At 58.9% G+C, this 20763-nt stretch overlaps 1 protein-coding gene across 1 annotated transcript; it reads left to right on the top strand.

The window, feature by feature from the left end:
* The first annotated feature begins 729 nt into the window (after positions 1 to 729).
* IGF2BP2 (insulin like growth factor 2 mRNA binding protein 2) lies at positions 730 to 20694 on the top strand. Its single transcript, XM_068692333.1, has 16 exons — positions 730 to 1076; positions 1537 to 1597; positions 8657 to 8705; positions 9165 to 9216; positions 9650 to 9713; positions 11016 to 11288; positions 14767 to 14901; positions 15122 to 15244; positions 15404 to 15539; positions 15717 to 15845; positions 17762 to 17830; positions 18014 to 18130; positions 18435 to 18509; positions 18654 to 18785; positions 18869 to 18982; positions 19506 to 20694. Exons 1-16 carry the CDS (start codon positions 887 to 889, stop codon positions 19599 to 19601), a joined length of 1815 nt encoding a protein of 604 aa, XP_068548434.1. The 5' UTR covers positions 730 to 886; the 3' UTR covers positions 19602 to 20694.
* The last annotated feature ends 69 nt before the right edge of the window (positions 20695 to 20763 follow it).

The following is a 20763-nucleotide window of genomic DNA, read 5'->3' as shown; positions in this document are numbered from 1 at the left end:
CCTCTTTCCCATTTTTCGTTTCCTGTTCTCTCCGTTTTCCCTTTCCTTTTTTCTTCTTTTCTTCCTTTTCATTTCCCTCTTTCCCTTTCCTGCTTTTGTTTTCCATTTTCCTTTCCTTTCCTTTCCTTTCCTTTCCTTTCCTTTCCTTTCCTTTCCTTTCCTTTCCTTTCCTTTCCTCTTTTCCCCTTTCTTCCTTTCCCTTTTTCCTTCCTTTCCCTTCTTTCCTTTCCCTTTTTTTTTCCCTTTCCCCTCTTTTTCCCTTTCCCCTTTTTTTCCCTTTCCCTTTCCCCTTTTTTTTCCCTTTCCCCTTTTTTTCCTTTCCCCCTTTTTTTTCCCTTTCCCCTTTTTTTCCCTTCCCCTTTTTTTCCCTTCCCATCCTTCCCCCGCTCTCTCCCTCTTTCCTCTCCCTTCTTTTTTCTTTTCCCTTTTCTTTCCCCTTCTCTTTTCCCTTTCTTCCTTTTCCCTTTCTTCTTTTCCCCTTTCTTCCTTTCCCTTTTTCCCTCCTTTCTCTGCTCCCCTTCCCTCCTCTCTCCCTTCCTTCCCCCTTCCTTCCTTCCCCCTTCCCCCTTCCTCCCCTCTCCCTTCCCTTTGTTCCCCCCTCGCCTCCGCGACGCCCCGGGCCCCCTCCTCCCTCGGGGGCTCCCTCCACGTGCGGGGCCGGGGCCGAGCCCCTGGCGGCGGCGGGCGGCGGGCGGCGTGCGGAGGGCGGGGGCGGCCGTGCCGGGCTGGGCTGTGCGGGGCTCGGGGCGGCTCCTCCCGCTGCCCGGCGGCGGGGCGCTGTTGCAGGCGGCTGCGGGCCGGGCCGGGCGGGTGGCGCAGCGCCGTGCCCGTCTCGCTGCGCTTCTCGCTCTCCGGCCGCGGGGCGGGAGGAGCCGCGGGGCTCCCCATGAAGCGGCGGAGGATGAACAAGCTCTACATCGGCAACCTCAGCCCCGCCGCCACCGCCGACGACCTCAAGCGGCTCTTCGGGGACAGGAAGCTGCCCCTGGCCGGCCAGGTCCTGCTCAAGTCCGGCTACGCCTTCGTGGATTTCCCGGACCAGAACTGGGCCATCCGGGCCATCGAGACCCTCTCGGGTGAGCGGAGCCGCGGTCCCCCCCGGCTCCCCCCGCCGGGCCCCCCCCCGGCCGCCCCGCTCCCCCCCGGCCCGGCGGGCTCCGGCCCCGGCTGATTTTTCGCTGATTTTTTTCTCCGATTTTATTGAGGGGCAGCCGAGAGCCGGGCGACCCCCCCGGCCGCCCCCCCGGCACCCCCTCGCCCCCGGGCACCTTATTACGAGGTGCCCTGCCCCAACTCGCCGGGGGCGCCGAGCGGGGGGCGGCCGAAGGGGCGGCTGGGGGGGGGCAGCGCGGAGCCGGGCGGCGGCGGGAGAGGAGGGGGGGGGGGAGCTCCTGCGGGGCTCGGGGGGGCGAGGGGAGACTTGGACGAAGGGGATGAAGGCCTGGGGGGGGTCGTCCCGGGGAGAAACGGGGGTTTTGGGGGGGGGGGGGGGGGCGGCGCCGAGCCCCGCCGCCTCTGAGCCCGCTGTCCCCGCAGGTAAAGCGGAGCTGCACGGCAAAGTGCTGGAGGTGGATTACTCCGTGCCCAAAAAGCTCAGGTGAGGCGTGGGATGGAGGGTGGGAGGGGGGGTGGGGGGGGACACGAAATGGGGGGGGCGCACGCCCCACGCACACGCGTGGGGGGGGGCAGCGGCGGCAGCGCCGGGTTTTACTTTCGCTACGCTCCGCCGCCGAGCTGGGAGCTGGGGGGGGGGGACGGGGACAGCGCCGCCACCGCCCCTGGGGGCTGGGGGACAGGGGGGGGCGTGGGACCCCCACGCGTGTTTTGCCTGGACTCAACCCCAACCCCTCGTCCGGGGGGAGCCCGGGGCTGGGGGCACCCCGGGGCTGCTCCCCACCAGCCCCGGCCGGGATCGGCTTCCTGCCGGGAAGTACCAGCCCCGGCACCCCGAGCAGCGGCACGGGGAGCGATAGCAGCGATAGCAGCGATAACAGCAGCGATAGCAGCGATATCAGAAGCGATAGCAGTGATACAGGCGACAGGCACAGCCCCGAGCACCCTCCCCAGGATTCGCACCGGGAGAAGTTGCGCGCTGCGGGCGGTCGCGTCCCCTCCGTCCAGCGATCCGGGTCCCTCCGTGTGTTTTTAAAAATTATTTTACCCCTCTGTTTTTTTTTTTTTCTTTATTTTTTCCCCCTATTTTTCATCCTTATGTCCGCATCTTTCCCCCCGCCTCCCAAAAAACCCGCTCCCGGGGCGCTTTTCCTCCTCCCTTCAGGTGGGCGCCACCGGTGCCGCTTTATAAAGAGCGGGGAACACCCCGACCCGCAGCGTTGCCCCCCAGCACCTCGTGGCAGCAGGGCCGGTGGTCCCAAATTCGGAGTTTTGGGGCTACGGTTGGTGCCGGAGACGTAATTTTGCAACGCGGTACCGGGGGGGGGACACACACAAACACGGCGCGTTGTGTAATGGGGGCTCGGTGGGGAGCAGCTCGTGCCTGGCATCACGTGTGCCGCGGTGGGCTGCGGGCTCTGACAGCGGGATTCCTTCGGCGGGGAGCACGCGCGCTTTTTACCTCCCAACCAAGCAGGCGAAGCCTCCCCCTCCGCCTCCCCGCCGCGAGGTTTTGGAGCTCAATCTCCTCCGGCAGCCTCGTGCCGCTCCGGCGGCCGCTTCTGGAGAGCAGCAGAGGCAGAAAGAGGGGTTTGGAGGGTGTCAGACCTTCCCGATGGCCGATGGAAAACAGGGGTTCGCCCTTACCCCTGCTCCCCGTTGGGCTGCTGTGCTCGTAATTTCCCTGCCGAGGACAAAAAGGCATTTAAACAGCCCAGAAATAAATGCTCATTTCTTTGGCCGTAGACTGTTTTCAGCTCTCTCCAAGTTTTCTAACCCAGCCTGGCTCCCCAGCTCGTCGGCACCTCGTTTCGGGTCTCTTTTGCTCTCATCCCAAAACCCAAAACTCCAGCCTCAACGTTAGCACCCGCGGCCGGCAGGGCCGTGCCGTCGCCTCGGCAGATTAAAGGTTTGATTTTTCTAACGCGATTTTTGGCGTGGAGCAGAGGCTCACGTGGTTGTGTTGTAGTTTTCCCCTGCCCCGGGATTAATCTGCAGTGAATTATTTTTATTGCCTTATACATATAGATATCCAAAAAAATATATATTTTGTTTGTTTGTTTTCTGCGTGTACGTGCTCAGCACAAAACACTGGTGCACAGTGGATGCTCGGTGTTTGCTGCACGGCGGTGCGGTTTGAGTGCAGTGCAGGAAGGGGATTTGATAAGAAATCAGCCCAAAAAAAAACACATCTGTGCATCGGGAACCTGCCGGGAGGGATTTCCTCGAGGAGCCTCCGAAGGCACAAAAGGACGCCCGGTGCTGGAGGGAAGCGCAGGATTTGCCCGAATTTGTGCTTCACGAGTTAAAAATCGGTCAGCGCGCTGCAGCGCGAAGGGTTTGCCCTGCTGCAGGCATGATGGGAAATTACTGTGATTGTTTGGTGTTTGGATAAGCTGTGCTGTGCATCGGTGGGTTTAATTTTAAAAAAATATAGGTATTTTTTTGGTAACGTTGGTTTGGAATTCACCGGGAACAGAGAATGTTGTTGTTTAGCTCCAGCCGGGCGAAAGAGCCCGGCTTCAGGGGTGTTTTGTGTCCAGAGCTGCGCCTCTGACCTCTGACCATCCTGCTGATGGGGAAAAAAAGATAATAATAATTAATAAGAATTAATAAGAATCATCAGGATTGTTTGTGCGATGCTAACAGCAAAGCCCAAGCGCCCCCCGTGCAGGCTCGTGTACAAGTGCTGGCCGAAAGCGATGAGTTTAACTGGGAGCAGCGACGTGCCAGAGCCCCGCTTCGTGGCTCCCACGCGGCGAAATTTCCAGGCTCCGCATGGCCGAAGTGCCTTTTATTTTCTGCTCCCGCCGTCATTTTCCAATTTAACAATTTTCAAATGATGCTTCTGGAAAATAATCGGTTTGAAATGAGCTCCTAGGGGAGCTGCTGGAGCTCTCCGGTTCCAGCAGGAATTATCCTTAAATCTGTTAAATCGCAAAAAGGCTCGAGGCGGGGAGGGAAAGGCTGGCGTCGCGGCTGGGATTTTGCGGGGTTGCTGGAAAACCGTCCGGACGCCTCCGGCACGCCTGGGACACGGAGCTCGGGGGTGAGAAGTCAGCCTTGGAGCTCGGTGTTTTCCCTGGCACTTTGGGCTAAAGGCAGAGTTTTTGCCAGCAAGGTGTGCGTCTCCACAAGCGGGGTTTGCGCCCGTTTATTCCCACACCCGGCTGCATTTCACGCTCATCTTTCCATCGTCTTCATTTATAATTTATTTTGTTTTGGTTTTTTTTTCATTGCATCCATGCTGTAGCACTTCGGGTGTGCTTTCTGGGGAGGGAATAATTTTTTTTCTGTTGTTTTGTTTTTTTTTTTTCCCCCCCTACTTCCTTGCATGGAGTACAAGCACAAGCTCTTCCATCTCTCCACGGGCGTTATCTCCCTCCCTCATTATTGTTGTTATTGCTTAGTGTTGATTGCAGATGCTTGTTTAGGGAAGAGAAAACAGAAAACCCTTGTGCAAACTGACGCTTCTGCACGTTGCTTTGTCGGGAAAAGCCTCGAGCACGGATGATTTGCACATACGCACGTGTCAGGAGCGGGTGGGTTCATCGCCAGCCTTAAATTCGGGGAAAAAACCTGCAGTTTTCGGTTAGTTTGCTCGTGAATAGCATTGAGCCTGCCGGAGATGTTTGGGGCATGGTGCGGTGGTTTGCTTCGGGTTGAAAATTAAATTCAAAGTGCTGAAAGTGCGTCGCTGAGGCTGCTGCTGTGGCCAGGGGCAACTTTCCTTGTTCCCTTTCCCAGGGGCGCAGCACGTGGCCAGGGTTGGCACCGCGCGACGAGCTTTAAAAACAGCATTTCCCAGGAATAACCCATTACCCAGAGCGGCAGCGAGCTGGGAGTTTCACAAATCAGGGTTGCATCAGGATTAGGGTTGAAAAAAATGCCCTGGAATAAGCTGGAGAGCCAGGGGAGCCGATGGAGAGCCGCTTCCCACCGCGCAGCCGGCGCGGGGACGTGCAGTCCGGCCGGGGAAGGAGGTTTGCTGGGTGTTCAGCAGTTTTATTTCTATTTCTTTATTTTGTTTTATTTATTTTTTTTAGCTCCCCATTTTTAACCAGGATATTTGTGGATCGGATTCCTGCAATGGAAACTCGGGGGGGGATTTGTATGCCAGGAATTCGGGGTGGGCTGCAGGCTGCCTCTCGGTGACAGGAGAGGAATAATTGTTGTCCCCCCTTGTCCCCAACGCAGAGCAGGAACGCGGAGGGGTGTTTGCATTTGTTTTGCTTTTTTTTTTTTTTCCCTTTTTCCCCCCTCTTAATCTTGAAAAGCCGTGACAGATGGGACGCGGTTTCCCATTCAGCTCCCTCGTTAATACATCCCCAGGTCGCGGGGGTGCGTTCATCACGTGCCCTCCTTGCCCCCACCCCCTGCGCCCGAGGACAGGGCTTTAGCACGAATATATTTTAATTCCTTAAGAGCGTCAAGGCAAAGCCCCCGGAGCAGGCGCACCCGCGGTGCTCTCGGCCGCTGCTCAAAACTGGGGCAGCGCTTTAATGCTCATCCATCCCCAAGCTGCTGCTGCCATCCCGGCAGCCAGGGCGGATGCAGAATTTGTCGAGGTGACCCCAAAACGAAACCGACGGAGGCAGGGAATCGTCAGCTGCTGTCATCCGGGGGAGCGTGCTCGTGTCTGGCTGCAAATCGCTGGATGTGAGCAGTTCAGGTGGGCGCGAGTTTGGGTACCGCCTGCTGTTTTTTACGATTTCGGTGGCATCATATTTTTTTTTTATATAGTTTTTTATTATAATCTTTCGCCTAGGACACTGGAGACGTTTTTCCAGGTGGAGCAAAGTTGCTGGCGGCAAAGAGAGAGTTGTGAAACCCCGCACCTCCTAAATGTCTTAACGACATTGGGAGCTTTTCACGAGCAAGCACTGAAATATTTTGTAAGGTGGAGGTGTGCAGATTGCCCCCCTCTGTTTGTTTCCCATTTCTCTAGAAATTTGGTTTTTGGCAGGAGCCACGGGGCTTTTTTTTTAGCTACCCCGAATACCGATCCAAGGTAGAAGGTGCTAAAACCCCCTGATGGCTTTGTAACAGGAAAACAATACACGGCGTGAATGGAAAAAAAATCCTCGTTTGGACAAAAATAAATAAATAAAAAATAGCATTGGGAAAAACAGGAGCAGCAACGAGAGGGTGCTGGGGCTGCTCGCATCTGCGCATTGAGGGCTGGTGCCTGGCACCCAAAGGGGCAGGGGGGGACCACGGCAGCATCGCCGTGTGGAAGCAGACAGTGACCCAGGTGGAAATAAACCTGAATTCCCATCTCTTTAATGCTTGAAGCTGGTGCTTGGGGTTGTGTTGTTTATTTTTTTGTCTCTTGCCCCTTGCCTCACGCGCTTGTGGATGGGGTTGTGCTGATGTGCTGTTGTGGGGCTAATTAGGTGTTTTTCCATAAACCGTATCCCTGTCGTTAGTGATTATGGGTGGTATTAATTCATACTTTTCTTGCTGCAAAACACGTGGGGTGCAGTGGGGCTGATTCCTCACTAGTTGTGGTGTTGGGAGGTTGTTGGTGAGCAGCACAGGATTGTCATGGCCGTGGTCCCCCTGTGGGCCGGGTCCTCCTGACCGCCTCCTCCATGGGGTGGGGTTGGATCAGCACAGCCCGGTGCTGGGGCCTGTGCTTGGGCCACAACGACCCCACGCAGCGCTACAGGCTGGGGGCAGAGTGGCTGGGAAGCTGTGCAGAGGGAAGGGATCTGGGGGTGCTGATGGATGTTCGCCTGAACACGAGCCAGGAGTGTGCCCAGGTAGCCAAGAAGGCCACTGGCATCCTGGCTGTGTCAGGAGCAGTGCAGCCAGCAGGGCCGGGGAGGTGATCGTCCCCCTGGGCTCTGCTCTGGTGAGGCCGCACCTCGAGTGCTGGGTTCAGCTCTGGGCCCCTTGCTACCAGAAGGACATCGAGGCCCTGCAGCGTGTCCAGAGCAGGGCTGCGAAGCTGGGGAAGGGCCTGGGACACAAGTGCTGTGAGGAGCGGCTGAGGGAGCTGGGGGGGTTGGTCTGAAGAAGGGGAGGCTCAGGGGAGACCTCATTGCTCTCTGCAACTGCCTGACAGGAAGCTGTGGGGAGCTGGGGGTCGGCCTCTGCTCACAGGTAACCAGTGATAGGACCAGGGAATGGCCTCAAGCTGTGCCAGGGGAGGTTCAGGGTGGAAATGAGGAAACATTTCTGCTCAGAAAGAGCAGTCAGGCACTGGGACGGGTTGCCCAGGGAGGTGGTGGAGTCACCGTCCCTGGGGGTGCTCAAGGAGAGGTTGGACGTGGTGCTTGGGGACAGGGGTCAGTGGTGACATTGGTGGTAGGGGGGTGGTTGGGCCAGGTGGTCTTGGAGGGCTCTTCCAACCCTAATGATTCTGTGACCCTAGGAAGTGGGGTGGGATGGGATAGGGTGGAGTAGGATGGGATGGATGTGATGAAGCAGGATGAGATGGGGTAGGATGGGATGGGATTGGTGGATTGTGGTAGGATGAGATGCAGTAGGATGGGTGGAATGGGTTAGGATGGGATGGGTGTAGGATGGGTGGGATAGGATGGGACAGGTAAAGTTGGATAAAATGGGATGGGTAGGGTTGGATAGGATGGGAGAGGTTGGATAGGTGGAACGAGAGCAGGTGGGATGGGATGGGATGGGATGGGATGGGATGGGATGGGATGGGATGGGATGGGATGGGATGGGCAGGAGGAGATGAATCTTGCTCCTTGCCATGCGAGCTCTGCACCCAGTCCTGAAATCCCTGGTGGCAGCTGGGACCAGAGAGGTCCGTGGCCGCTGGAGGAGTGGGCTCTGGGAGTGCTGTAGGAGATGTCTTTGGCTCTGGCTTCCCCACTTCTTCCAGCGCCTGATTGCTTCTGGCTGGCAGAGCCCCCGTCAGGGGAGGCTGCGATCCAGGGGGATGGCGGGGGCCGTGCGTTTCCCTTGAGCAGGGGCATAGCTGGGCAGAGCGGGCACGACCTCCTCCTGCTGCTGGGCTCCCAAAACCTGCGTGTGCCAGGAGGTGTTTTGGCAGGGAAAGGAGTCCCCGCTGCTGGAGGAGGTGGTCCTGCTCTGCCCTGCCCGGGTTCAGCGGTCGTGCAGCTGTGTGTCAGCTCCGTGAGCCACTCTTGGCTGAAAATAGCAGCAAAAAGGGAAAAAATAACAGTCTGGCGGAGGAAATTGGCTAAGGAAGGATTGCAAATGCTGCTCGGGATGGGCAGTGCGTGAGTTTTGTCCCAAAACTTCCTGAGTGCGTCTTGCAGGCTGTCTGGGGAGGCGCTGGGTGGCTGTTGCCCCTTGGGGGGGGGCCCTGGCCATGCCCCAAGGTGGCACCACGCGGGGCTGGAAGCGCCGCTCACCTCCAGGTGCCTCCTCCACGGACGTGCATTTCGGTTTCTCCACTGAAAGCCGCCAGGTGATGCCAGGAACTGCTGGAGAGCGGCAGCACGCAGCTCGGGAAGCGGGGTGCCTTCTCAAGGCCTCACCATCTTGCTCCCAGAAAGCCTCCGGCAGTCGCTGCCCTCCCGTGACCGTAACCCGGGGTTTGTCTTTGCAGGAGCAGAAAGATCCAGATCCGAAACATCCCCCCCCACCTGCAGTGGGAGGTAAGCAGCGCCGCGCTCCCGTCCCACCCCCTCCAGAGGCTGGGCCACCCCAAAAGCACCCCACTGCACCTCCTCCATCACGCAGCACCAGCTTGCGCTGCCAGGGCACGTGGTCTGCACAGAGTCCTTCTGTTGCCTTCCCAGTATCCCCAGTAGGGAGGCAGAGAGTGAACTGGGCTCCATCTCCCACCTGCCTGGGGCTCGCTGCTCTGAGCAGAGGGGCCTGGCGGGGTGCAGGGTGGGTGAAGGTGGCCCTACAGGTGGGTGGAGACGTCTTGAGGATGGCTCCGAGCATGCGGGACCCCGCGGGTTAGAGCGGAGCAAGGCACCGCAGAGCGGAGGAGCCGTGCTGGGAATGGCCCAGCCCGAATTTCATGCCGGGAGGCAGGCAGGGTGTGAGCCAGGCTGGCAGAGGATGCCTGCCTGCCTCACCTGCCTGCTCTGCTGCTCTCTCCCCAGGTGCTGGATGGCCTCTTAGCCCAGTACGGGACGGTGGAGAATGTAGAGCAAGGTAAGACGGCCCCGCACGGTCCTCATCTGCCCGAGAGCCCCAGTGCCATGCCCCAGCTCAGCCTGTGCTGGAAAAGCCCCTCTCAGCAGAACCTCTCAGCAGAACCTCTCAGCAGAACCCAGTAGGGTGCAGTGTGGCTGTCCCAGTGGGTTGTGCTGGGCTGAAGTGGTTTTCCTTGAACAGTTGCTCAGGCTTTGGGTAGCGACCTCAGCCCAGCGCAGGGCATCTCCTTTGCTGCTCCTCGTGCCAGGGAGGAGATAAATCCATGGTGCTGGACAAGTGCAGACCTCAGGCAGTGGCTGGGCCCCCCCATGAAAAGGGTGCTGTGCTCCCACCCCCTGTGTCAGCCCTCCACCACGGCATGGGGCTGGGAACAGCGGTGCCGGCCACCTCCTCCTGCCCCCTAACGCTCCCCGTCTTGCTTCTCCCACAGTTAACACAGACACAGAAACAGCAGTTGTCAACGTAACGTATGCGACGAGAGAAGAAGCAAAAGTGTAAGTGGCTTTTTTTTTTTCTCTTTCCCATTTTGTCTGTATTTTCGATTTTTCCCGGGAACACAGCAAAGTACTGCGTGGGGCTTGGAGTTATCCGCATCAGCCACGTTTGCTTTTTCTCCTGCTCCAAGGACCTGGTGGGGGCTGGTGTGGCCATGTGCTGAGGACAGATTTTGTCCTCGGTACCGTGGTACTCGCTGTAGAAGCATCAGGGGAGAGTAGACCTGGGGTGCTCCCAGCCCCATTGCCCTCTCATGGACCTTCCAGGCAAGACAAATTCCCAACCAACCACCCAAATTTCCCCAGTGAAGTTCAGCTCCGTTCCCCTGGCCATTTTTCCAGGCTGCACCATCCTTTATTTTTCTTCTTGACTTTTCTCTCCCCTTGGTGGGGTTGTTTCCAAGCTCTTTCAGCTTCAAGTGTGTAAAGGGCTGCCTGCCCCATAGCCCTCTGCTTGTCCCCTCTTCCTCTCTGCTGTCTCCTCCTGCCCCCAAGGGGCTCTTGGCTGCGTCATTTGCAATTCCCTTTGGACCCCATCTTTCCTACAAGCCTGCAGGTCCTCTTTGGGGTCCCAGTGGCCTTGCCTTCGGGGAGCAAAGCACTCTAAGATAGGGAGGTGGGAGGTGGGAGAGGTGGTGGTCATTGAGGGCAAAGTCAAGTTAGAGACCAAGATTTGCAAAGACTCCACTCCTGCTTCCTGGAGCTAAGTGAAACCCTCTGAGCAGCTCCCAGAAGGCTTCCAAAACGCCCCCCTGCCCTGGAGAACGGGGAATTTGGGTTCATCAGTGACCAGTTAGGGACGCGAGAGGGAGGTGGGGGTCAGCGACCAGTCTGCAGGGGTTGAGAGCAGCAGAGGGCAAATCAGCAGCGCGTTGTGTGGAGACCCAAAGAAATGCCACCCATCAAGAAGAACTTCAAGAGGACAGAAGAACCTGGTGTAGGCACTGTGCAAAGACGTGCCTGAAGACTTGCTGCATCCAGCAGAGGAAAAACGTACAAAAAAATCAGAGGTAGTCAGAAGTGCAAGGACGGAAAGCTGCAGCTTTGCAGGATGGCAGCAGAGACAGATGCCCCGAGGCGTGGGTCTGACCTGGAGGCTTTGCTGATGGAAGCTCCAGTGATTTCCCACTAGAATTGGCCCAGCACGTAGCCAAAGCTGGGTGTGTGTTGCCTGGGAAGCTTTGTCTTTTCTCTTCTCCTGTGGACCAGGGGGGAAGGAGGACGCTGGGCTGGTGCCCTGCGAGGAGAGGTGCTGGGGGTGCCACCCGCCTCTCACCCTCCCCTCCTCTCCCTGCCTTGCAGAGCAATTGAGAAGCTCAGCGGCCACCAGCTTGAGAGCTATTCCTTCAAGGTTTCCTACATCCCGGATGAAGAGGTGAGCTCCCCTCCGCCCCCCCAGCGATCCCGCCGCGGGGGCCACTCTTCCAGGGAGCAGGGCTCCTCCCCGGGGGGCTCCTCGCAGCCCAAACAGCTCGATTTCCCACTGCGGATGCTGGTGCCCACGCAGTTTGTTGGTGCGATCATAGGAAAGGAGGGCTTGACCATAAAGAACCTAACTAAGCAAACCCAGTCCAAGTAAGTACCTCGAATGGTTTTGTTTCCTTCCACGGGACTCCGTTGGGTCCACTTGCTTTCGGCTCTCAGCGAACGTTGTATTTTTGGGGTGTAGCTTCAGGAGAGGGCGGCGAGCTTCCCTCATCGTGGGGTAGCAGCCTGTGGGGTCTAGACAGCTCAGCCCCGTTTCCCCAACCCATCCTTACTGGCCTGGGGGGTTAGGAGGGGGAGCACATGCTGAAAATGACCAGAAACGGGGTTTTTAAAGCCTAATGCTTTACAAAGCAGGAGAGGCTGGATCCTGCGAGCCCCGGAGCCAGCCCCAAAACGGGTGTGCTCGCTGCTTGTCAGCCAGCATTGCTTGGCTCACGTAGCTCTCGCCCTGCAGAAATAGCTTGGGATGAGGCTTTGGAGAGAAAGGGCAGATTTGGGGATATAATGGGGATCCTAGAGGCAGCAGTGACACTGCCCTTGGGATTTGCTCATGCTGCAGTGCCCTGTAAGGGCGAGAGATGTTGCACAGGGGGAAAGGGAGCACCAATGGGCTTTTTGCAGCAATTTGAAGCCTTTTTTTTTTTTCTATCTAATGTTTTTTTATTTTTGAAGAAAAAAAAAATATATGAGGACTGTCTTGTTGAAGTTTTCCATGTTTCTCATGTCGATGTTTACATTGATTGCATGGTTTTCCTGCACGCTTTGTTCCTGCCCAGATGTGTTTGTGTTTAACCCAAAGCTGTCTTCTCCCATGTTCATCATCCTGAACCCGGTGACCCCACAGGACGTGGGACTCCTGTACCAGAACATCCTCCAGGGCGTCCTATCTCTCAGAGAAGCTTTGAGAGGAAATTACTTAAATCAGAATAGCGCATCCACTTGAGCCGAATTTGTTCCGGACCCAGCTGGTGCTCAGCTGTCTCTGAAACACGCTGACCACTACTGATCCTTGCCGCACGGCTCCCGGCGTGTGTGGCCCCGTGGTGTGCCCAGCAGAGTAGCGTAGAGCGCAGCGTAGCTCAGGAGGATGCTCTCTTTGCTGGTGCTCGCCCCTGCCAGCAGCAGGCAAAGACCGGTGCCCGAGCCTGCCTGTTCTGGTACGAAAAGTTAACCTCCAGCCTGGGTAAGAGAAATGTTTGAAGATTTGCATGCCTGTGTCCCTTGGGCTGAACCCAGTGCTCAACCTCTGCTCCCCTTGCTCGTCACCATCCCCTGCTCTGGCAGCTCGCGGGCGTTTTGGGTTGTAGAGAGGTCCCTGTTGGCAAAAAGAGGTTTGTATGGAAAGGGGGTGGCCCCGCAGGAGGGTGAGGAGCCCGGGCTCACCGGGGAGCGTGGCCACCTCGCAGCCGTGGAGGCACCTGCTGCCCTCCCAGCTGCAACGTGCGCTGTGCTCGGGTCCATCCCGGGCCTCCAGCCCTTCTCCAGGTGAGTCCCCGGGTGCGTTCGGCAGCGGGTGCGCCCTTGCCCTTGCCACCTGAGACTGGAAAGTTTTCCTTTGCAAGCCCTGACTCCCACCCGGCACCTGGCGAGGAGGATGGGGGACACGGTTCCTCCCAAAACGCTGCTGCCTGGGGGCAGCTCCTGCTGCGGAGCCCTTCCACCCTTGCGGGTTGACCTCCTGGGTCCCCCGTCCCGAAGACACCGTGCCACAGAGGAAGGCCACGCTCCGTGCTCTCACCTGTCCAGGCCAGCCCCAGGAGGCTGCAGTGGGATGTGCTGGGATGCCTGGAGCCCTCCTCAGCCCTCCTGCTCTTTGGGGCAGGGCGTGCTTGGATGCAGCAGCCCCTTCCTGGCGCCCCAGCTCCTCCCCGCACACTGAGCTGGAACTCATGCCCAGGTTGGGATGGCTTGCAGGCCAGCAGGAATCATGGCCATGCCCGGCCCTGTGCTTCTCCGGGATGCTTGGAGTTTCAGAGCCTCCATCCAGCTCATTCGCAGCTCTCAGCCCCTCTTTGGCACCAAGGCACGGCCGTGTGCCCCATCTCCACCATCCTCAGCTGCTTCTGGGTCTCAGAAGCCCTGCTGGACCAAGGTACAGACCCGCTCAGAGGCACGTCGTGGTACACTTGCCTTCCCCCCGGCTGCGGGAGGCAGTGGAGCTCCCCATGGCACGAGGCACAGGATCAGCCTCTGAAGAACCAGGTCCCCCGAGTCAGCCTGATGGAGGTCCACAGCTGGGAGCATCCCGGAGGGTGTCACACACGAGTGGCTTGGTCCCCGTGTGCCTCCAGCACCCCAGTGCTCGGTGCGAGCAGTCTCCTGCTCCAGCTGACACCACGGAAGATCTGCTGGAGCGACGCAGCAGTCCGACTGTGTCCCCTTTCCCTCCCCGGTGCTTGGATGAGACCACCCTGGGGTCCCTTTTGGAGCTGGCCGGCTTTCCCCTTAGCTCAGGGTTTCCCTGCTGCTCCCCCTCTCCCTGTCGATGAAGCCTTCTTGGTCCTACATGGTGGCTGGTGAGCTCCTCGAGGAGGTGACCCCTGCAAACCCCCCAGAACCCAGCATCACCCCAGCGTTGTGCTGGGGGGCACTGCATCACGGCCTTGGCCTTGCTCACACAGCAGCACCCCCGGGCAGTGGGGTCGGGACGTGGACCCCTTGCAAGAACAGGAACAGTTGGCAGAGGGCACGGTGGTGGAACCGGACACGTGGAGCTGGGGGCAACTACGGCACCTCCCCAGAAGATGGGGGCTGGCACGGCCCTGGGTGTGACGGGGACCCCAAGGGCAGGATGGCCACGTGGAGTTATCCTCCAGCAGGATGAAGGCTTGGTGGAGAAGGAGAAGAGATTGGTTACGCATCACCCGTGTCCTTCGAGGCACGTGGTTCGTGTCTCAGAGCCCTGCTTTCCTCTCTCAGGGCCCTGGTCAGGTGCGGGGGTGCAGCGAGGAGCGAGCTGGAGGCCCTGCCTCCCTCCTGCCACCCCCAGGGAAGGAGCAGAGCAGCCAGAGCACGGCCTCGGCCAGTGCGCAAGGGAAAACTTTCTGGTCTCATGGGGACGGGCGTGAGTACGAGCGCTGTTGTCCGTGTGACTCCGTGCCCGGACAGCCACGGGTAAGTCGTCCCTGTCCCGGAGGACCCGCAGTGCTGGTGGCAGCTGCTGAGCAGCCTCGGGTGCTGTGCACGGAGAGGCTGAGGTTGGAAGGGAGCTCTGGGGACCTGGAACCCGGGCTCCTGCTCCAGCGGGGCAGGCGTCAAAGACAGGGCAGGTGGCTGAGGGCTTGGTCCAGTGGAGGAGATGTTCTGCCCCGTCTTGGTGTTGGATGGTGGTTGGCATCCCGCAGTCCCCAGGCAGACCTCAGACCGTAGAGGCACGCGTAGGCCAAACCTGATCCGAGCCAACTGAAGCCAAGTGCTTCAGGACCCAGGTTGAGCCCAGAGACTGAGCAGACGTTGAGAGGAGCCTGTTGGTGAACAGCCAGTTGAGCTCCCAAGCTCTCAAAAGCCTTCTTGCGACGACGGCCGCGTCTCAGGGGGTTTCTCTCTGCTGGTTGTGTCACCGTAGGGTTGACATCCATCGGAAGGAGAACGCTGGCGCTGCCGAGAAGCCCATCACCATCCACGCAACGCCCGAGGGCTGCTCCGAAGCGTGTCGCATGATCCTCGATATCATGCAGAAGGAAGCTGACGAAACCAAATCGTAAGTGCGGCGTTTGCTGGCTTAACAAAACCCTCGGGTTTGCTTGTCAGTTGCCATGGAGTTGAGGCGCTCGGGTGGCTCTGCAGTCAGGCTCGGGGAGCAACACCTCAGGAAATGGATGGTTCTTGTGTTCCTCCCACCACGTCGCTGCTGCCCCTGGCTGGAGATGGGCTTACGGGCCGGATGGGCCTTGAGGTTTTCCTTTCCTCCCCTGTTTTAGAGCAGAAGAGATCCCCTTGAAAATCCTCGCTCACAACAGTCTGGTGGGGAGGTTGATTGGCAAAGAGGGCCGCAACCTCAAGAAGATCGAGCAGGACACGGGGACGAAGATCACCATCTCGCCGTAAGTCCTGCTGCTCGCCGGGTGCTGCCCCCTGCAACCCATGGCATGGGGGGGAAGTCGTGCTGCCCCGGGGTGGGGGGGCCCTCATCTCATTTCTTTATTTTGGCCTGAAAAAAAAGACGTGTAACAGCGTCTCCCTTCTGTCTGCGCGCGGGCTAGTTTGCAGGATTTGACCATTTACAACCCCGAGCGGACCATCACGGTGAAGGGCAGCACGGAAGCGTGTTCCAACGCTGAGGTGGAGATCATGAAGAAGCTGCGAGAGGCCTACGAGAACGACGTTGTGGCTGTCAATGTGAGCCCCCGGCCTGCCCCTCCACATCCCCCTGCTCCAGGGCTGCTGGTGGGGCAACCAGAAAAATACGTGGGGGGTGTGTGGGGGGGTCAGTCTGTCAGGGAAAGGGCCACAAGGTTTGCAAAGAACCCCCAAGATCCCACTCAACCTTCAGCCTTTGTGTCTTTACCTCTCTAGCAACAAGCCAACCTGATCCCAGGACTGAACCTCAGCGCTTTGGGCATCTTCTCAACAGGGCTTTCCATGCTCCCGTCCTCTGCGGGGGCCCGAGGCGCCGCTGCGGCCACCCCTTACCACCCATTTGCAGTAAGTGCAAGAGAATCTGGGGCGCGGGGGGCTCGCTCGTGGGAGCAGGGTGGGCTCTGGGCCCTCCCAGGTCTTGGGTTTGGGCGGGTGCTGTGGCTGTAGGGGCCATCTCGTGGGGAGCCTTGAACAAGCACCCCAACCCCCGGCTGTTTCGGGAAGGTCCCAGCAGCCAAGTGGAGAAGACAGAGGCTGAGTGTGGTTTGTCCCTCCTCGCACGTAGCTCCCTGTGTGGAACGGCTGCGTCCTGATGTTGTGCTGGGCTCGGTCTCGCTTGTGTCTTAGGCTTGCCAGCTCTGGAGGGTGACTCTCTGCACGTGCAGAGCGTGGCTGGGAAGGGGGCGAGCGGTGCCTTAATGCTTGGTGCCTTCATGCCCCAGCACTCAGGGGGTCCTGCCTCTGAGAGCTTATCTTCAGACAGATGCGCTGCTAGGAACTCGTTTTTTTTGACGTGACCCAGGTCCCTTTGGCCTTTCCGTGGTGCAGAAGTCTCCTAAGTTGCAAGTGCAGGGGCAATCTCATGAAGGAGAGGTAGCGAGGTGTGTCTGCGATGTGGTTCTGCAGCCAGGGCTGGGGAGCAGCCCCAGCGTGCTGCCCGGGACGTGGTGCCTACATCCACGTGTCCGGGAAGGGCTGCGGGGACACACACCAGGCACGTGTGGGCAGGAGAGGAGCAGCCACCGGTCCTGTTGGCTGACACAGAGGGAAGGTTCCCCTGTCCCCCAGCACCTGCAGAGCACCCTTAGGGTGACCGAGTGACAGGGCTTAAACCCGCGAAGCTGTCCCAGCCCTGCGGTCCGTTTCCCTCTAAATATTTCTGCTGGGATGCTTGAAACGCAGGGAGGACGCCTCAGCGCCCGTTAATTTACTTGTACTGTTTTCTTTTTCTGGCACCGCCAGCAGCAGAGTGGTCGGAGGAGAACGGTGAGTGCGGAGCCCGTGGTGGGCTCATGGTGCGATGAGGCGGATGAGCGCGACCCCGGGGCTCGTGGCCACGTGTGGTGGCCCCAGAGGGGTCTCCTTCCCCTGGGTGTTGCTGAATTCAGGGCAGAGGAGCAGTGAAACGGGCTAAAAGCAAAGGGAGCCCCTTCCCTTTCTGCGTTCAGCCTCCAGAGCAGGAGGGGAGGTGTCTCAGCACAGGTTGTGTCCGTGGGGCGGTTGGTCGGTGTGTGCGTACCCGTGGAGCGGGGATGCTCTGCCTGGTGCTCGGAGAGCCTTTGGGAAGAGCCGTGTCGGAGAATTGCGGTGTCGGTTGTTGCAATGAGACCTGCAAGGTCCCTTCAGGCAGCCTCCTCCAGTGCGGGCTCCTTGACCCCAAATTTCACCCCAAACAGGGAAAAATGAATGGGAAGTAGGCTCCCAGCTGGCTCCTTCCCCCCAAATACCATGGTTCGCGTGTCGGAGCGATGGCCATGGGGGCTGCAGCTGCAACCCAGAGCTTTGGAGAGTTACAGAGCGTGGGGGACAGGGAAGGAGGCTTGGGGTGAGAGGGGGAGGCTGGGGAGGTGCTGAGGTCTCTGCGCCCGTGAGGCTGGGCAGGGAGGAGCTGTGCCCACTGCCAGGAGCTGTGCCTGGGCCTCGGGTACTCGGGACAGGGTGCTGGCGAGGGCCCCTCGAGGCACAGGGAGAGACACGTGGCTTTGTCCCTGTCCCTGTCCCTGTCCCAGCCTGGCCATGCCCTGCCGGCTGTTGGGGCGGTGTCAGCGCCAGCCTTCACTTTTTCTCTGACTCTGAATAAGGGAAGTGGTCGTGGGTTCAGTTCTCGCCAAATCTTCTCCACTGGGCACCGACACTGCTCACAGCACTGTTTCGGCTTTGGTTCATGAGCTGAGGGGTGTCCCCGTGTCCCTTCCTTGTTGGGGCCAGGGTGCACAGTGCAGCAGGGCCCTCACTGACTCTCGCCCCCTCTCCCCCCGCAGAGCTCCTCGGCGTACCTCTCGGGGCTGTACGGAGCCTCCCCGGTCGGTGCCTTCCCACACCAGCACCCCGTAAGTCCTCCCCCACCCGCATCCCCTGTGGGGTGCCCCCTCCCTGCTGTCCCCAGGGTGGGGATGCTGTTTGGGGTGGCACACCTAGCCGGCGATTTTAGGGCCTGGGGTGGTGCGCTGGGAAAGGAGGAAAGGGAAAACGACAGAATTAAGGAAAACCCCTCGCTCTGCTCTCCCCGCCAGCTCCCGGAGCAGGAGGTTGTCAACTTGTTCATCCCGACGCAGGCGGTGGGGGCCATCATCGGGAAGAAGGGGCAGCACATCAAGCAGCTGGCGCGATTCGCCGGCGCCTCCATCAAGGTGAGCTGAGGTCTCGTGCCTGGGCGGCTCCTGACGAGGTGGGGGAGAAGGGGTGCTCCGAAAGAGGGGTGCTGCTGCCAGCAAGCCCCCTCCCCGCGGCTCTCCGCACGGGTCCCCGTGGCCGGGGGGGTGGAGGGATGCTGCAGGTGCACAGCAGCCGAGCACACGTTTAACCCCCCAGATGGATGGGTGTGCACCAGAAGTGGTGCTGAGCTGGTTTCCCCCTCCCTGGAGGGGACAAATGGTTTAGTGAGGGGACAAAAGGCTTGGCGAGCCTCTCTCACGATCCCCCTCCATTTTGCAGATTGCCCCGGCAGAAGGTCCCGACGCCAGCGAGCGGATGGTCATCATCACGGGGCCGCCCGAGGCTCAGTTCAAGGTGGGCTTCGGTGCTGGGGACGTGACTCCAGAGCCCCCTGAGGGCAGGGGGGGACACGTGGCTTGGTGCTGGGCACCCCAGGTCAGGATGCTCCTGGCTCGGCACCACCGCTTTGGCTTCATTTTGGCTTCATCCTTCTCACAGGCCCAGGGGCGAATATTTGGGAAGCTGAAAGAAGAAAACTTCTTTAACCCGAAAGAAGAGGTGAAGCTTGAAGCCCACATCAAGGTGCCTTCCTTCGCAGCCGGCCGCGTGATAGGCAAAGGTGGCAAAACGGTACGTGGGGGCGCGGCGGTTTGGGGGCTGGGCCCACCGGGGGGTGGCCACCCCGAAAACGAGGGCTCTGTCCCCTGCTGCAGGTGAACGAGCTGCAGAACTTAACGAGCGCAGAAGTCATCGTGCCACGAGACCAAACCCCAGATGAGAACGAGGAGGTCATCGTTAAAATCATCGGGCATTTCTTTGCCAGCCAGGTGAGGGTTTTGCCGCATTGATGTGACCGTTCCTGCCTGGGTTCAGTCTCCAGGAGGCCGGCCCCCAGCCTGGCTCCATCAGCATCCTTTTCCTGGTGGCTGCCTTGCATCCAACGGTGTCTCAGCAGCTCTCCCCAGTGGTGCTAGCACTGAAATTAAGGCTAGGCTTAATCGAGCTAAAAATACCCATCTCGGGCTCGCCATGGAAGGCGCACAAGTTGAAAACCCGCAGTGTAAAGGCTCGGCCCCGGCCTCAGCTCGCAGCTGTTGGAGCCGTCGCCGGCGGCACCGCTTCGCCAGCTGCCCCGGGAGAGGCGCAGGAGCAAACTGCTCCTTGTGTGCGGGGCCGAGCAGGTGCCCGGCCCCTCACTGAGCCTCGAGCGGGGAGAGGCTCAGGTGTGGGAGCACCTGCTCGGCTCAGGAGGGAGCGCAGGGTGCTCATTTCAGAAGCCCGTGGCTGTGCCGCAGTCCCCATCCCACCCCCAAACCTCATCCTGACCCCCGCCTCTCGCTCTCTCCCCAGACTGCACAGCGCAAGATCAGGGAAATCGTCCAGCAGGTGAAGCAGCAGGAGCAGAAACACGCTCAGGGAGCCCCGGCCTCGCAGCACAGCAAGTGAGGCTCCCGCCGTGTGCCGGCCAGCACCGCCCGATGAATGTAGCCCTGCCAGCCAGCGGGCAGGGAGCAAACCAAAGAGCCCCCGAGGCGCGGGGACGGGCACGGGGACGGCTGCGGCTCCCCACGCACCGGCGCCAACGCCGCAGCACTCGGCCGCTCGCCCCGGGGCGCTGCGGGCTCTCTCCATCCCACAGCCTCCACCTGACTCGACTCCCGACGCTATCCCTTTAGTTGGACTAACATAGGCAGAGGGTTTTGGATTTTTTTTTTTTTTTTAATTGTTTTTGTTTTTTACCTGAAAACGACTCATTTCGCAAACCGTTCTCTGGCCAGGCATGGCCGGGTGAGTGGAGGAGCCTGTCCGGCGTGCAGCGCCCGTGAGGGTAATATATTTTAGAATTAATATATCAATAACAAAACTAACGCCGATTTTAAATTTTTGTAAGATTTTTTTTTAATTTTTTTTTTTTTTAATTTCAGAGGGGTCACGCGATGTTTGTTTTTAGCAAAAGCAGGCTTTTTTAGACTTTTAAGGAAAGGAGCTAGTCCATTGGTTCTCTAATGCACAGTAGAGCAGAGTTGTAGGATTGCCAGCAGGAACAAAAATAATTAACCAAGTGTTAAAAAGCGATTTCTTAAGGGCTTTGAGAAGAGCAGTGCCATAGGGAGTGCCTGTGTGAGCCAACAGAAGGGATACCGTCTCCTAGAGGAGGACCCTCTCCCTTTCACACGCCCTTTCCTTTTTGCTTCACAGAGTCCAAAACTGGGTTTTGCATCTGTTCTGCCCCCCGCCCTGTCCATCTGTCCATCTTTCTCTCCATCACCGCCAGACAAAGCCGTGCTCAACCTTAGCACCCCCCCAAAAACCAGCCTGCCCCATGGTCCAGCCCGCAGAGAACAAACTTCCCCCGTGGCTCTTTGGGGACGAATCCCCCCCTTTTTTAGTTTTGGTGTTGGAGGGAGAGGAGAGAAAAACAAGGGGGGAAAAGATTTACAAAACGTTGTTGGCCCAGGGCTTGAAGAAAGAACCTAGCAAAAGTTTCTACAAGAATGCAACATGCATACACACACACACACACACACACACAAACACACACACAAAAAAACTACCTCAGGTTTTCGTACCTCAGCACCTTGCGCTTGTGTTTCCCTTTTAGAGATTT

Source organism: Anas acuta, chromosome 9 (assembly GCF_963932015.1).
Source record: "Anas acuta chromosome 9, bAnaAcu1.1, whole genome shotgun sequence".
In the NCBI taxonomy this organism is placed as follows: domain Eukaryota; kingdom Metazoa; phylum Chordata; class Aves; order Anseriformes; family Anatidae; genus Anas; species Anas acuta.
The sequence above is the reverse complement of the archived record's forward strand: the minus strand, read 5'-3'. Positions and strand labels throughout refer to the sequence as shown.